The sequence below is a fragment of the Papaver somniferum genome, unplaced genomic scaffold, assembly GCF_003573695.1.
Source record: "Papaver somniferum cultivar HN1 unplaced genomic scaffold, ASM357369v1 unplaced-scaffold_118, whole genome shotgun sequence".
Classification (NCBI taxonomy): domain Eukaryota; kingdom Viridiplantae; phylum Streptophyta; class Magnoliopsida; order Ranunculales; family Papaveraceae; genus Papaver; species Papaver somniferum.
Window position 1 is genome coordinate 10,165,539 of NW_020620825.1, and position 17,221 is coordinate 10,182,759.

The 17,221-nt window shown below is 38.5% G+C and overlaps 1 protein-coding gene, 1 non-coding gene and 1 pseudogene across 4 annotated transcripts; 1 reads left to right on the plus strand and 2 right to left on the minus strand.

Moving 5' to 3' along the window:
* The first annotated feature begins 7,701 nt into the window (after positions 1-7,701).
* LOC113330412 lies at positions 7,702-10,021 on the plus strand (annotated as a pseudogene).
* Positions 10,022-10,627: 606 nt separating this feature from the next.
* TRNAR-CCU lies at positions 10,628-10,700 on the minus strand. Its single transcript has one exon. It is a non-coding gene; the product is annotated as a tRNA-Arg (tRNA).
* Positions 10,701-10,779: 79 nt separating this feature from the next.
* On the minus strand, positions 10,780-16,226 carry LOC113330579. 3 transcript variants are annotated; one of them, XM_026577392.1, is made up of 13 exons: positions 15,964-16,226; positions 14,911-15,083; positions 14,536-14,735; positions 14,371-14,428; positions 13,928-14,052; positions 13,648-13,840; positions 13,065-13,365; positions 12,930-12,990; positions 12,759-12,843; positions 12,486-12,661; positions 12,041-12,346; positions 11,738-11,962; positions 10,780-11,647 (listed from the first exon to the last, which is right to left on the minus strand). In XM_026577392.1, exons 2-13 carry the CDS (start codon positions 14,990-14,992, stop codon positions 11,192-11,194), a joined length of 2,268 nt encoding a protein of 755 aa, XP_026433177.1. In that variant the 5' UTR covers positions 14,993-15,083; positions 15,964-16,226; the 3' UTR covers positions 10,780-11,191. The 3 variants fall into 3 exon arrangements, with proteins under 3 accessions (XP_026433177.1, XP_026433176.1, XP_026433174.1); XM_026577391.1 differs by having other exon boundaries at positions 10,780-11,644; positions 13,648-13,849; XM_026577389.1 differs by having other exon boundaries at positions 13,648-13,849.
* Positions 16,227-17,221: the final 995 nt, after the last annotated feature.

Consider the following 17,221-nt stretch of genomic DNA (forward strand, 5'->3'; position numbering starts at 1 on the left):
TAGCCGTGGCAGCTATTTTGGCATATTGATGTTAGACCCGAATATGGCTCCGGAAACATTGTCCCTATTGTTAAGTTAATCTTGAGGACTTAAAAGAGTCACTGGACTCAGTTGGCATGGAAACTTTTAGATAAATTAGGGATTGGCGCATCGCAACTCTATTTAGCACGTGCGGCATGACTGCGGCATAGCGCCGTGGCCAAAGTTAGGTATTGGCAACATGGCCAAGGCTAGGATTTGGCGCCGTGGACAAAGTTAGGGCTTGGCGGAGTGGCCAAGTCTAGGATTTGGCGTCTTGGCCAAAGTTAGGGCTTGGTGGCGTGTCCAAGGCTAGGATTTGGCGTCGTGGCCAAAGTTAGGGCTTGGCGGCGTGGCTAAGGCTAGGATTTGGCGGCGTGGCCAAAGTTAGGGCTTGGCGGCGTGGCCAAGGCTAGGATTTGGCGGCGTGGCCAAAGTTAGGGCTTGGAAGCGTGGCTAAGGCTAGGTTTTGGCGTCGTGGCCTAAGTTAGGGCTTGGCGGCGTGGCCAAGGATAGGATTTGGCGTCGCGGCCAAAGTTAGGGCTTCGCGGCGTGGCCAAGGATAGGATTTGGCGTCGTGGCCAAAGTTAGGGCTTGGCAGCGTGGCCGAGGCTAGGATTTGGCGTCGTGGCCAAAGTTAGGGCTTGGCGGCGTGGCCAAGGCTAAATTGGCTCGTGGCATGTTGGGGACTATGAACAAAATTAGGGTTTCGGCTAATGCTACTGAAGCAAAAGTCTTGTTTTGATCATGAAATCCTAATTGGAGTCTGTTATGGCATTACCCACGAACAGAAAGTGGATTAGCACGTGGAGGCGTCCTTTGTGGCACATTGGCATGTTACTGCGGCAGAGTGGCATGTTGTCATGTTACTGCGGCAGGGTGGCATGTTGGCATGCCAATGTTGTTGTGGCAGAAATCGTTTGGGTTGTCAGTTAGTATGGTGGCACGGCAGGGTGCGTTTGGCCTTTAATGTATAGTGGCGAGTTTAGAGCGACTTGATTGGTCAAGAAAACGGGTCGGCCAAACATAAGGCGCGGCTACACCTCTAGTGTTCGTGGCGCATTTCAAAGTTACCTGATTGGTCGGTTGGAGGGAGAGGGGACGGCCAAGCATGGGCGTTACCACACTTCTGATGTGAGTATGGCGGCTTTAGAGCAACCTGATTGGTCGATGGGAAGTGGGGCCGGCAAGTAAGGGCCCAGCCACAACTTATGCGCGTGTGGCTAGTTTGAGGCGACCTGATTGGTCGATGGAAATAGGGCCGGTTTAGGATGGGGCGTGGCCAATGGCAAGTGGCGCCAGTTGGCCTAAGGCATGGGCACGCCTCCCTTTGCTGCTGTGGCTCCCTGTTTTCTGATTCTGGGCAAGATTTTGCACCTACTAATCCATGGTGGATTAGTTACCTAGTTTTCCTAGGCTTACTTTCGACAAGCAAGGTCTGGTATACTGCGCAAGGCGCAAAAGAAATTGATTGAATTCTATGTGTTGACACAGAGTTCGTTAAGTTCATTGTCAGAGAGCAGCATGCTTTCTAATTGAATACTTTATGCAAAGACCTTATTCTTGATATTCGGAAATTCGTGCTACTCTGCTGCGAGTGAACAAAAATTTTCATGACATATCAACATTAAGGGTTCAGCCGAGGAACATAGCATAGAAAGCATTCAAAGAAACTTATATTAAGTGAGTATACGCAAGGCGCCAAAATTTACAGAACATCTGGGATGGTTGCTACATGAGCCGGTCTGGATAAATTTCATGTAAGTATATTGAACGGCTCAATAAGTATTCCAGTGGAGAGGTTGACACTCACGGCTCCGTTTCCTTACAGAGTGACGTTACATCAGATGCAAGGTTTTACAGTTTTAACCCTAAGCTAAAAACCACCATCAACAATAGTATTATTATCTTCTCTCCAAAGTTCAATTGTATTTCAACTCTGAAGTAATACTATGGTGATATGTTTCTCCCCCTTAATCAACACTTACATCTTTTGTACAATAAGTAAAACATATTGTTTAATGATTCACTCCCCCTTATATAATGATCCGTAAACCATATGTATGTTGTAATGACCCGTCCCTCCATCAATATTGTCCCAACTTAGCCACTGCAGTTATCCGGCAGTGTGGGGTTTTCAACGGGCATCGCTGCGGTCATCCAGCAGCAACTTCCCGGGAGGTCACCTAGCCCTGTATTACTTTCGCCCGAGCACGCTTAACTGCAGAGTTTTCTGCCAACTCGGAGCCAATTGTGCTGAAAAGTCTTGGGTGTAGTGTAGTGTAGACATTCCTTACCTCTTGTGAGACCAGTATCTAGCTCAACGGCCTAGCATACTCTCTCATCCGAGCACAGGCAACCCGTTCCTAGTTGTATCCCAACTAATACCGATATTTTTCTCACTTACCCACCGCAGTTATCCAGCGGTGTGGGATTTTTAACGGCACTACTCCGGTCATTTAGCAGCAGCTTCCCGAGAGGTCACCCATCTTGTAACTACTCTTGTACGAGCATACTTAATTGAGAAGTTTTTCTCGCAACTCAGTCAAGTGTGCCCATCAGGCCTCGGTGTTAGGAAAGGACAAACCATTACCTATATTCCATTCCATCGGCGAACCACCGCCGAAATCGGGGTATTACACATGTAGTATGAAAATACTAGATAATGCTCCCCCTTTTTTTCAATAAAATTAACAAAGGTATGAAAATCGCGGGATTTTAATGAATACAACCAAAAGATATCTCAAGTTTTAAGGAAGATAGAGATACTACATAATAACATAGTTAAAATGCAACTCCTCATGTCAACTTATTTATATGATATCACATAGTGATAAATACTTAGCACTCATCCTAGAATATTAAAAAGATACAAGCATCCCCTTTAAAATTCCACAGCCACACTCCCCACAAACATATATCAATTAAGCACAAGTTCATTTAAGAACTCTCCCCCATTAAATGTCATTCCCAAGAGAACAACATGAGTGACCTTGCTTTTGTGAAAAAAGAATGATTTTGGTGGACATTAACAAATCACAAGGATTTGTATCCAAAGTATCGACATAAATTAATCTCAAGGCCAGTTACGAACAAAGAGACAATTTTACTCGATTTTACTCAACATAAGAGAATCTTACGGAGTGTGTCAAGCAGCAAAAACATAAAAGAGTGATCACAAGTAGATCAATACTACGAGAAAAATCGCAAGGAATTTGTTATATTTTTCTTTTATAAAACATAATAGATTTAACTTCTGAGCATATATGAAATATTAACTCGATTCACGAGAACGTAAAGGAACAAATATTTCATAAGACTTTTGCAATAATTAAACCTATAATGATTACGTACTGCAAATTCATCTTCCAAAAATTCTAGAATTTAAATAAATAAATCTAAAAACATGCAAGATGAAAAACGTTGGAAATAGCTATGTGTAATCACAATCTTTGCTACACAAAACCCTAGTTATCCTTCTCAAGAAAAAATTCTCAATAGAAGTTTCCTAGATAAATATCTAGTTTACTCTGAGATTTCCAGATTATTTTTATAGTTTTTGTAGTCATCAAGTTCCTCTTCAATAAGATCCAATCTGGTTGCAACTAGTTCTATTTTCTCTTCAAGACTTTGTGGAGGCTTGTAGTTCAGATCATAGTGCTTGTACTGGTTCTAGAACAAGATTCAATTTGAGGGATAACTCATCAAATTGAGATCCAGGATGATTATCACAAAGTGTAGCTTCACCCTTGTCTTGACAAGAATTACTCTCTGATGATTCAAACCTAATTTTCCTTGTTGGAAGTTGGACATTCCAGACCTCATCCTCCTTGCTTGAGAAGCTTGAAGAAGACATGAGGTATTCCCGAACCTAAAATGGTTTTTGAAAAAGAAATAAACTTTTTGCAAACCAGGTTACTGAACTTAGAGAATTCAGATATATCTTTGAGTTTGCTGATAAATTCCCATTACATCCTTTACCCTAGACTTAAGGTATTTTACAAAAGTTTTTCAACCTCACATGATCATGTGGGATAAATAAGTATTTGTCACAATAATTTTCTTACTTAGCTCAATAAATAAATTTAGAGCACAAGGAGTATCAGACTTGTTATGTCATAGATTGTTTTAGGGAGTGAAACTCTACCATTTACTCATATATAGAATTTGACACCCATTCCCATTTAAGTTTTAATTCTCATCCAAGGGAAGGATAAGAACCAACTAGAGAATTATTGCATGTGTCAACTTCCTCCACATTGTGAAGGATCAGGTGGCTTTTTGGGAACATACTTATTTAGTCTAGATCTTCTACTTAACTTGACAAGGGGTTGAGAGACATAAGGTGAATTTGTTACCTTTGCCTCATGTATTATCTTATTAAATCTGTTGGTTGTTCCTTGTAGTCTGTGAATCTCCCTGTTCACTTCTCTTGAGTGTTCAGACATCTCCTTTTTGTGGATTTTCTCATGTTTCTGAAATAATATAGTTGTAAAGGAGTTAGACTTTATAACAGTTTTATCCCTTGGATAAGTATGATTTTCGTTCAGGACCCTTGGAGATTTGCATATCATCTTCTTAATCCTAGTCTTAAATTTCTCTTGTTTAAGTGCGGGGGATTCATTCAAGACATCATACGAAGAGTGGTACTTGCTGTTTTTACAAGAGTTTTTCGGTCGAGACCGTTTCTTTTTTTTACGATCAGTTGATTCCACCAGATGACATGAGCATCTTTGTTCATGTTTCAATTTCTCCAGTTCACATTCCAGATTCTCAATTCTTTTAGTCAACATGTCCCTTTTTTTTTGAAATTCAGCCTTCACCGAACAAATTTCCTCATTCAAGAGATCGATTTTTTCTTTTGTGGAAGGTGCATTTTCCAATACGGATTTGCTAAAATTGTTTGAATCATGAGCTTGTTCATTATCAACATATTGAGAAGAACTGCATTGGGTGATTCATCCTCGGGACAATAGTCTAAGGTTGTCATCCAAGCTTTAGTTTTCTCACAACGGTCCTTGTTGGGACACATGGATATATGATGACCATGACCATGACCAAGACATTTTGAACAGACGATAGCATCTTTGTCTATTTGAACCCTTTTATCCTTATTCTTGATTGATGATTTTTTATGATTTTTCCTTTTTCTCTATCTAAGAGTTTGTTTCATTTGTTGTATAAACAGTGACAGAGTTCGATTAAGGATATTATCATCTTTTTCATCAATTTTTCAGGACTTATAGATTTGTCATTAAAATTTCTTTCCGCATTTGAAAATGTAATGACTGTCTCTTTTGTGTTCTAGATCAAAGATCTTTAACTTTTCAACGAGACTGTTTCTGGAAAGTATATCAAGGTTATTTCCTTCCATGATGGCATGTTTATTAGACTCGTATCTTGCTGGTAAAGATCGGAGAATTTTCATTACAATGTCCTTTTGGGAGATAATCTTCCATAATGCAAAACAAGCATTAACAATACTAGACACCTTTTGATTAAATTCTTCAAACGAATCTTCATCAGACATACGAAGATTTTTCCAGTCAGAAGTTAGGTTTTGAAGCCTAGCATCTTTCTCCGAGGTATCTCCTTCAAATACGGTTTCTAAGATATCTCAAGCATCTCTAGACTTAGAGCACGAGGTTACATGGTGTTGAAGATCTGGGATTATGGTGTGGATAATAGCGTTCAACCCGTCAGAATTATGCTTTATAGCACTTATCTCGGATTCATTATATTCTCTTAATGTCTTGGCAACGGTATTTCCTTCTCTAACAAATGTTGGTGCTTCGTATCTAATAACTACAAGTTTCCATGTCTCAAAGTCACGGGCTTGTAAAAAGGAATGCATAGCGATTTTACAACATAAGTAATTTGAGCCATCAAACGCTGGCGGTACATTCATAGAGATTGCATTCATGTCCATATAGTCAGACTACTTCAAACACAGACTTATTAGGTCTTAATGTGTACCGAATAATCGAAAAAAAAGTTTAGTTTGTATTGTTTTTTCCCCAATTACAAAGTGCAGTTTTTCATGCATATTTTTCTTATTGTGGCTAATAATTTTCCTAGCAAGTCTTGGGAATTTGAACCGAGTTATGGAAGGAAATTGCTGACTTAAAAGTAGAGAAAGTTTATGTGATATTTTCTTTTATATATATATCGATTCAGTATCCAAAGTAAGTAAAATTTCTAAATGTGCCGGAAAAATGTTAATAAAGTTGGTATCTAGAAAAAGTAAAACTTACAAATTGATATTATTGGTTGTCTAGGTAATGGTAGAATATTCTTGTCGCAGGGGAAGGACCCCTTTTTATATTCTTGGAACCATTTTTCGTTACCCGTGAATATATGGTACGAAAAAAGCCTTTGTTATCACCAATTTATTCCTCAATTACAATAACAAATGTATTGGCATTTGTTGGATCACATGAGAAAGTTTTCGAGTTATGAGTTTTATGTCATTTATGTATGCTTAGATGTTATATACATTTTATTAGTGTCGGACTGAATTGGAGGTTGATGTATTGTAGTAACAACATTAACCTTATAAATGTTAGCTATATCCTAACAAATCATCGTGTTGGTTATTTCTCTTATACGTCAGAGGAACAATTTGTTATCGTCTAATATTGGTGAATCCGATCAGAATAACAAATAAAGCATTACTTCTCAAGATAATGCAATAATTAGTGGTAATATTTTTTTCAGTTAAGGATGGCAAAACATATTCTGTAATTACTACAGCCAATATGCAGTAATTAATAAAATACAATATGCAATAACTTAATTAATTTTGGTGGTTTGTCTTGATATATCGGTCCTTAACATTTGTGATAATTGTTCTTTTATTTTTACGTTATCCAAGTGATTACCAGCAATAAAGTTAATAACTTCCCTAATATTTTTTAACGGTGGAGTTTACATAACATTAATAAAATATATTTCATTGTAGGAACATGTGGAGGAAAGACTAGTGTATACGTTTTTCCCACTGTCACAAAACCAGACGCTTAAGATATGCAAACATGATACCATTAGAGAATCGACCATGCATGGAGAGCACAAAAAACGATGTTGTACGCTGGGTTGGATCTTACTAAACACCTTGAAGTTGTTGTCAGAATTCTTTTATTGAGCAATTATGGAATGGATTGGCAGGCACATCGTGCGTGCGACTAAACTAGTGCAGTATAAGTAATATAGGCATTAAATTGGTGTATCCACGTGTGTAAGATTTTAAAAATCAAAATATAATAAGAAATGGTAATCCAATGATTCTTAAATAGACATATCGTTTTTCCAAAAATCCAAAAGTAAACTCTGATATTCACGAACGGATTGGCAAACTAGACAAGAAAATTCGCAGATTTACTAACTAAGCCAAATAAAAGTCCACGGCGCATTGCTAGCATACCAATTACGATGACTTATTAAGCGACACCAAAACTGAAACCATTACTATCAATTTTTATATCAAACTAAAACTGAAGTCGTTAATCTCAATTTTTATCTTTTAAAATCAAAACGAACCATTAGTAAATGACCCAGTTCGGTTTTTCTCTAATCAGTTTGGTTCGACTCGATTTTAACGGATAATTGATACCATGTACAGCCCTTACGATGAAAATTGGAAGACAAAAAAGCGTGTTGGATAGTTTTGTCGGTAGGGTCCAACCCAGGCCCGGGTGGGAGGTACACATTTCATCGTCAGAGTGAAGGAAGTCTTTTTTGTCTTTCTTCTCTCTCTAAATTCGCCTCTGTAAACTTCCTCGCTGTTTATATTTCCTTTCCTCGCTTTGAAAATGGTAGGTTATGTCAATTCCTGAAAGTAGTGTTTTAATATCTGATGAATAAAAGAAGATTAAACAACTTAGAAATTTCTTTCCTTTATATAATTGATTGATCGATGATCCCTTTCCCTGATATGGAGTGTCTTTAATGATGATGGCAGATCCGATTTATATTGCTACAGAACAGACAAGGTAAGACTCGTCTTGCCAAGTATTATGTTCCTCTAGAAGAATCTGAGAAAAAAGGGTTGAATATGAGGTTCGCTAACTTCTTTCCTTCTCTTTTCATTTTTGCATAAAATCTCAATTTTATTTCATTTGTGGAGTGAATATATGAAATTAATCTAAGGTTCTGAAATCTGAACTTGTGTACACTACATGTGCACCGTCTGGTAGTTAACAGGGATCCTAAATTCACCAATTTTGTTGAGGTTGGTAATGGTTTTACTTATTGGTTTAATGTGAATATGGTAAACATTAGTACTTATTGGTTTGATCAAAGAAGAATGCCCAATTTGCATTAGTGCCAAGAAAACAAGGCCATGGAGGAGTATCCATGGGGGTGCCAACTTCCTGTTTAGTTTTGCATTCTTTCAATACCCCAACTGTAATTTAGACTTTCTATTGGGCTGGTAATGTTTCAGCTTACTGAATTTTGTGTCTCTGGAGTCAATGTTGTGAAGTCTGTACGCTGTTGGTCTTTAGCTGTCAGCCTCTTGGGATATATTTGTTGAGAATTAGGTTCTTGATCTTCTCAACATATCACAGTCACTTCCTCGATGCATTTTCCACCAATAACCATACATGGCTGATTACCAATTGGACAAGAAGTTCAGTGAGCTAGAATGTTAGAGCCCTTTCAGGCTGTTCCACCATCACTGGTGCAATTAGGGTAAGAATAATAACCGTTGTTGGTCGGGTTATAAAGAAAAAGAAATTTTATTGCTGTTAGTATCGGAGGTGGCTTGTGTGCTCTTCTTTTACGGAAGAGGAGGTTTTGGAACTGTGCTTCATGGACAGAAAAATTATTTAGAAGGCTAGGATTTAAGCACGGGGGACTGGGGGTCAGACCATAGGCCACAAGCCTTTGTAGGATTCCTTAGAGTATATTTGTGCGTCGCTAAGCTTTCATGTAACCATGTGAACTGGAATCAATAAGTGACAGCTTCTTCAGCCAATGCTTTCCCCGTCCTCTTTAAACGAGATGAATTTCGAGTTTTTTCTATTAATAGTGTAAAACTTTCTTATCCCAGTTATTTCGTTTTACTGTTCAGTTGCTAAGAAGGCAAGAACAACAGTTGATTATTTTACATGTGATTTTTTAAGGAGTGACATGTTTGTTACTGCAGTTTCGTACACACAAGGTTATCTACAGGCGATATGCAGGGTTGTTCTTTTCAATGTGTGTGGACATCACAGATAATGAGTTGGCTTACTTGGAGTGTATCCATCTATTTGTGGAGATACTGGACCATTTCTTCAGCAATGTTTGTGAGCTAGATTTGGTTTTTAACTTTCACAAGGTTTGTGATCTACTTTGTAGTTAAATTTTTAAGCGCGTGGTCGCATTGGTTGTGTTTATCAAGAGGGAATTTTAAATCCATTCCATTATTGCTCCTGTTCCCCACTAACTACCAATTATGCAATCTTGGTAAAAGGTTTATTTGATACTCGATGAATTCATTCTTGCTGGAGAGCTCCAAGAGACAAGCAAGAAGGTGCTTACTTTTTCAACTTAACTCGCTAATGCCATGCCCTATTAGTCATATTATTCATTTTTGTGTGAGAACACAAGCTACATCATGTCCTATTATCTCTGCACGTTAAATTTATAACTACACAGTATTTAAATGAATGTTCATACGTTTGAAGTAGTTTTTATCGCTGACAGCATTTTAAACGTGCAGGCAATCATTGAGAGAATGGGGGAGTTAGAAAAGCAAGAGTGAGAAATGGTTCAGGAAAAGAATGAGTTGTGGTGCATTTCTTTCTATTCCACAGCGTTCTGCAGTTGCGTAAGAAGCCAGCTGACCTTGAAATGGTGAGCTGGTTGCTGCAGAGAGATTATTATTATGGGCGAGCCCGTGAGTTGAAAGGTCCTTGTAATTTGTATTGTGTATCTGTACTTGAATAGAGTTGCATCACTAACAGGAAGCTCACAGTTGTTATCCCTTGATTTTGTTGCAAAAACATTTTATTTTTATTCTTTTATCATCAACAGATACCGCGGTACATTCTTACCCTCCTAAATTGGTCTTGAACGGCACATAAGCAAACCTAAATTGGTCTTGAACGGCACATAAGCAAAACTTGAAGGATCCTATTTTTTATTTGTAATTAGATATAGTTATAAAACATCGCTCACTGAAAAAACAAATCAGTAGTGCTATTTGACTCCCTTTTTTCTACCTCCTGGGAAATGGTGAACCCTACCAGTACGCAGTGCTATTTGACTCCCTCTTTTCTACCTCTCTATTCACCTCCCTACAATCTAAACCTCACATCTGGGGAATGGTGAATCCTACCAGTACCTGACTCCCTCTTTTCTACCTCTCTATTCACCTCCCTACAATCTAAACCTCACATCTGGGGAATGGTGAATCCTACCAGTACCTGAATATGAATCTAAATCTGGATGTGTGGTTGAGATTGGAGGGAGGTGAATAGGGAGTCAAATAGCATTTCCGAAAAAAATGCCAGAAAAGCAAGGGGTAAATCTGGATGTGTGGTTGAGATTGGAGGGAGGTGAATAGGGAGTCAAATAGCATTTCCGAAAAAAAAATTCCAGAAGCAAGGGGAAAAAGATAATGCGCGCCAGGTAGGGGTCGAACCTACGACTTTCTGCTTAGGAAACAGACGCTCTATCCACTGAGCTACAGGCGCTAGTTACACTTTCAACCACTAGGAAACAAAGACAAACTGCAGTGCCCTTCTAAATCAGAAAACAGAGAAGCGAGAGCCAGAAACAAGAATCTATACTTCCAATTCATCAGGCAGATCACAAAATTATGACTGCTCATAAAAACTTTATATATTATATATTTCTGTGATGTAATATCGCTTATACATTACGAGTCTAAACTACAACTCTTAGTTTTTCCAGTCTCGTGATTCAGAATTTTTCACGAACTGAACTATACCTTCAATGCTAATATATAACTGTCAACCACGTCTTGACAATGCATGTTCTAACGATTTAACTGCTGCAGTTTCCCTGCCAAATTTTAGCCTCCGGTGTCATTCAACATTTTTGTCACAAACTCTATTTCATCCAGCCAGAGTGTATCACGTTATATTCGTGATGCCGCAGGTGGTCCACATCCCTGGTCCCATATTGATTTTGCTCTTTGCAAAATTCAGCGCCATTACCAGCTTCAAGTGAGACGAGCTGTCAACATGGACCCTCCACCGGATCCATCATAGCCGCCAGCAAGGTGGTGAGGGTGGTGGTGTTGATGATGCATCTTTCCTCTAGATGATGATGCAGATGATGAAGAGAGAAAAAAGAGCTGTTGTTGCTGCTGCTGCTGATGTAGTTGCATGTTCGAGGGAAACTTGGCACTAAAACCTTCATGACGAAGAGATGATGAAGAGTGGGCAGGTGGCTGACTGCATTCCCCAGGTATATAAATAGGAGAGTCCTGCTTCCCATGTTGCCAATTTGATGAGTAGGACGCTGTGGAGTTTCGTCCAGACATGTAATGAGCAGCCCACATCTGCTGCTGTTGTTGCTGCTGCTGCTGCTGATGATGATGATGATTTGCTGAATCGGCATGAACCGCATGTTGTGGGCTATAGAATGGACTCTCCATTTGTTCCGACTTCAACTGCTGATTCAAAAATATAAATCGCATCAGATATCATCTTGAAAGCCAGAAAATATCATGCAATCAAATGACTACTGAAAATCCCATAGAGACCTGTTGTGTGGCTCTGACTGTTAAATGGTCGGGATAAAGAGAGGAAGAACGGCCATGGACATTAAAAGGCACATGAGATAGATTCTGGACGACTGGATGCAGATAAGGTACATGAAATTGAACCGAGGAATCCAATTTATTTGTTCTCTGATTAACAGTGTTAAAGGAAGCTGCGGATCCCAGGCTTCCACCACCACCAGTTGACAAGGACAGGAAATCACGATTCTGTTAGCAAACAGAACCCATTAGAACAATAAGAAGAGGAATCTCCTTAGAGAATCAAAAAACAGGTTGTTAGCAAACCTGCTTGTCCTGGTGAATCCTATTCCGTACTTCATTCATGTTCGTCCTTGCATCACCATCATTTAAGCAGCCATCAATGGACATAAATCTATTAAGTCTATTTTTGTCACTTAAGGAAATAAGCCCATTCAAGCTACTGGGAGCTGAGGCACCATGCTTTGTCCCATTTGGTAGCACCTGATTGGTGATGGGCGGCAACATAGACCTTTCCTCTGAAGCTTGGTGCACCCTGATGAGACGACTTATGTGGACATGAGTGGCACATTTCTTCCATGGCTGGGTTTTACCGACCGTATCTGAATTAGCCTGTGAACCAACAATATCACATGAGTCATTAGTACGATGAAAGAAAATTGGAGTACCCCTAGACACAGACTTGTAATGATTTTGTTGCAAAAAACGAGACAAGGAACTTGTAATATTTCTAGTAATCAGTCAACTATACCTTTTCTTTTAAGACGCCATCCCCAGCTAGATCAGGTTTTTTAGCGGAATTCAGCCAAGAAGGAACTTTGCTTTTGGATGACCAAGCTAATTCACGATCATGTGAACCCGCCAAAGACAAGCCCATTCCACTGCCATTGTGGTTGTTTCCTTCTATCAGGGATAAGGCTGGAGTACCTTTTGGAAGAAAACATGTGTGATTTGCCAGACAGTTAGTTTGGAAAATTCTGTATGTTAGCAGTTTCAAGTATATTTCGTTTTTGTTAAATAGTACCTTCCATACATGATGCAACACGTTTATCCCCATCATTATTCTCCTTCATAGAATGTTCCTCCTGTTTCTTCAAAATGGCTCCAACCTGAAAGAATTCAATTTACCATTCTAAATTAAAACTATTCTGCTTAGATAGTGTTGCTGCAATGGTATCTGAAAGTAAACGCATACCGGCCACAGTTCTGTTTTCGGTTCACAAATTGAGGCTTTATGTTGTGTGCCCTGTATCCGTCTGTTGGAAGCAAGAGTAAGCACGATCAACCAGTAGTTCTTGTCAGTTTCAAAGTGAACCTTAAAGATACCAACCTTTTTGTGTTACATGGATTGATCAGAACCCCTGATGTTGAAGCAACACTCAAGGATGTCAGATCCGTATGCTCATTCTTTTGTAACTGGGAAATTCTAGAATCTGACAGTGGTCCTATAATACCCCGATCAAGCATAAATTCCGGCTTCCTGAAGATGGAAGGCCGATGCATCATAGAGGTATCAGGTAAAAAGTTGACCGTCACTGCATCACTACCTGATCCTTCTATACTGGAAGGAACATTAGTAGCTTCCACAATAATATCCTCCTTCGGAGACTTTGCACTGTCGTCTTTCGAAGCTGCAGAACCAGATAAACTGACGTATCAACACAGACTAGATAATTAAAAATGTGTGTGCATTCAGGGTAATGCAAGAACAGAAAAACACAAACATGGAAAGAAAAGAAAAAAAAATACGTAAAGCAACAGAATGTCTAAAATCTCCATGACTATTGGCCAGTGTTAAGCTCAACCTCAAATCACTCTCTTGAGCTAAGTCGTGGATTCAATATATGATACATGACCCGACCTTATATCATGAGAATATAGCTAAGAGGACAAGAAAAGGAAATTAACTACACCTTCAGATGCAAGCATGGGAACCTCATTTGATTGCTGCACAGGAGGAGGCTTTGCTTCTGTACTTTTTCGATCAACTTGATAATTAACAGGCTTGTCGGGAATCATTCTAGCCAATGCAAATAAGGTTTCCGCAACTTCTTCCTCATCTTTGGTAATTGGAATGGATTCACGCTGCCCAGGGACTCCTTGTTTCTGGAATAACTACAGCAACTGTTCAATCAAGCTGCTCTCAAGGAATAACATGAAGCGCACAAGAAATCTGATAAAACTGCAGCTTACCATCTTCTGTTTGGCTTTCTGCGTACTACTGAGATGAGGCTGATGTGTTCCATTGGGTGTACGGTGGCGTTTCTTAGCTTCAGGCAAAGGTGGAGATAGAGATTCGCGATTCCTCTTGGTCATAGCTGAAAAGACACACAAATCAGTAACTATGAAAAACTGAACTAAGCCTACCTACACTTTTGCTTTCCACAATACAATTCCCACAGTAGGTGCCTCTTATTCTTCAACTCAAATATTGAATATCTTCAGACAGAACTAATAGAAAAGAATGATTCTACCAGGGAAAAATCCAGTATACTTTACACCTAAAAAAAGTATATTAGCATAAATTCAAGATTCTCCATTATTATGCTTTAATTAGTTTTCAAACAAAATAATTCTTACTTCTAAAAAGAAAAAAAGAGTAAGACCATTGCTCATTTGTACCATAAGACTCTTACCTGACCGTATTTTCCGAGGGACAACAGCACGATCAATGGCATTACAATCATTTAATGGCTGAAATAAAATAAAAACACCCAAGAAATTAGAATACACACAGAAGTCAAAATCATAATCTAGTCCATTAAATTAGAAATCAGAGACACATGGCAAGTATAACATACTTTACTGTGGACTTTGAATCTTTTAGCAGCAGTAGCACTAGTCCTAAGCAGCAGCTCCTCTTCACCATCATCAGACCCACCACCACCACCCATTTGACTATTTTCTTTAGCTGCACTACCAATTGAACTTAAACCTTTAACTTTTTCTTTCTTCTTTGATCTCTCCATAACTACTTCTACGTCCCCACCATCTTTCGAACCTGGTTTTTATTATTATAGAAAGATCAAATTAAATAAACTGAATTAAAAACATCCATGTAATTCAGAAAATATACTACTAAGTAAAGACAAAATTTGAGTTCATCAGAAGTGGTAAAATGGATAAGAAATGCAGGAGATATTTGTAAATTAATAATAATAAATTGCATTGGTTACCAGAATGTTTCAACAGGTGTTGTTGTTTCTTATTAGAAGAAGGTGTTGAGAAGAATCGATTGGTTTTCTTTGGTTTGTCCATTTCTGTGTCTTGTTATTAGCATCAGTAACAAAACTACTACTAGATCAATGACAACTCTCCAGATCTTCCTTCTCTGCAATTAACTTAATTCCTTCACAAAAGAATAGATAAAAATCAATAATGTAAAAGAACAGAGCTCGAAAAACAGGGGAAATGAGAGAAGAAGTGAAGAAGGGGAAGAAGAAGAGTAAAATTATGAGAGATTGGTTTTACTTTTTGTAGCGTAAAAAAAGTCGGATTAGAAAAAGGAAGTTTGGGTATTCTAAAGAAAGTAAGAAAACTCAGTCTGTCCCTCTCTCTCTCTGTAGAGAAAAGTGGAAAACAAGAGAAACTCACAGAAAGTGGAAAAAGAAAAAGATGAATGAGTTAAACTCTAAAGAAGAAGAATATTTCATAATAATATTAATAATAAGGTTCTTCTTCTTTTCTTTTCTTTATAGCAGAAGCAGACCTAAAGCAGACTCAGAGATGAATAATAACAACAATGGGGGGGCGTATAGGGTAGTACTAGTACTCTCCCTTAAGAATCTTAGAGAAAAAGCTAAAAAAGTAAAAGACAACAAAAATCCTAAGAAATTGACTGGATCTCATCCATTAAAAACCAATTAAAAAAATGACTTCATTAAAAATCATAAAAAAATCTAGAGCTTATTTTTTATTCTCCATTTCTAAAGGGAGCCTATCCATTATTATTATGATCAGAGTAATGAGAAGAGAAATGGAAATAAGAGAGACTTCATTTCTTCTCTTCTATAGCTCTCTGTTATAAGTTTCAGTTGGATGGATCTTCATGAAAACAATATCAGAAAACGTGAAGAAGACAAAACCCATCTCGAAAACAACAACTAAAACAAACCCAGATTATTAAATTATGAAAAAAATCTTTCGGATTCCCAAATTCTTTTCCCCTGAATGAATCTAATCAACTTTTTTTTTTCATAACAGTAAAAAGAGAGAGTAAATCAATTAACCTTTTAAATACAATTCCAAGTACAACAATTCTACTACGATCTCTCTGATAATGAAGAACCAAGTAGTAGAAAATCTGATTCTCTTCTTCTTCGATGAGCTTACGGAATCGCCTTTCTGCTTCAGAAAGAGACGGCAAAACCGAAGCTTTGCTTTCTTCTTCTTCTCTGCCAAAATACTCGCGTTTTTAATGCATCACATAATAATTCTCACAACAAACGCTTTCCCCATCTCTCTCTCTATAGAAAGTTAGAAACAAAACACTCTCTCCTTCCTTCTGTGTAAATATACAAGAATCACAAGCATTCAGCATTTATGTGGATCAGTCTACTTCATTACCAACCATCTAACGGTTTAAACCTCACTTCTTCTCACCACCGTTAGATCTCATCCGACAAGACTATCCACGTGTCATAAACACGTCGGATCTTAAATGAACTTATGAAATCGCCGTGGCACCTCCTCTAGTGAGTGGTCAGGATGCTTTTTATGACAACACAACAGACGATCGTAACCGTTGGATGATTTCATTCATTTCATAGATCGTACCAAGCGTTCCCAATGTGATGGGGATGGTTAACTAGGAAAAGTCTGTCTGCACGTCTGCACGCTGGCCCTAGTTCAAATCCAGTAACTGAAACTCAAGCCTAGGAAACCTTCATATAGGCGGCAATCTAACCGGTGATATTTAAAGAGTGTTTAGATGGACGACACGTGTACCGCAGTATACGGATCTTTCTATGCACCCGCTTTTCGTGTTATCGGTTCTGCAAAAAGGACAATATTCTCGCTTTCTGACCGGGTAGTCTCTTTTTCTCTCTACAATGTGTGTAGGAATTTAATTGTTGAGTGGATCGGTGGGGCTTGAAAAATGCAAAATGGGGAAACGAGGATCAGGGGGGAGAGTCTAGTAGTAGTAAAGGAGATGAGGAAGAGTGGAGATTTAGTCATCTGGAGCCTAGTTAGTAAGTTCGCGAATGATTCGCGAATCATTCGCGAATTTTTCCGTATCACGAATTTTACCGTTTTATTCGCGTACGTTTGCAACTCCGAATCCAAGTCGCGTATTATGTGGCATTCCCGGATTATTCGCGAACCGTTCACGAATTTTACGTATTCCGAATGATACGTCCGCTTAATTCGCCATAAATTCTTTAGCTTTTACTTTTCAAAGACTCCATTTTTTGGGCTTTACTGCCTTCCGATCATACACAACCGATTATTAGACGTGTTGTAAATTTTATGAAACAAAAACGATTG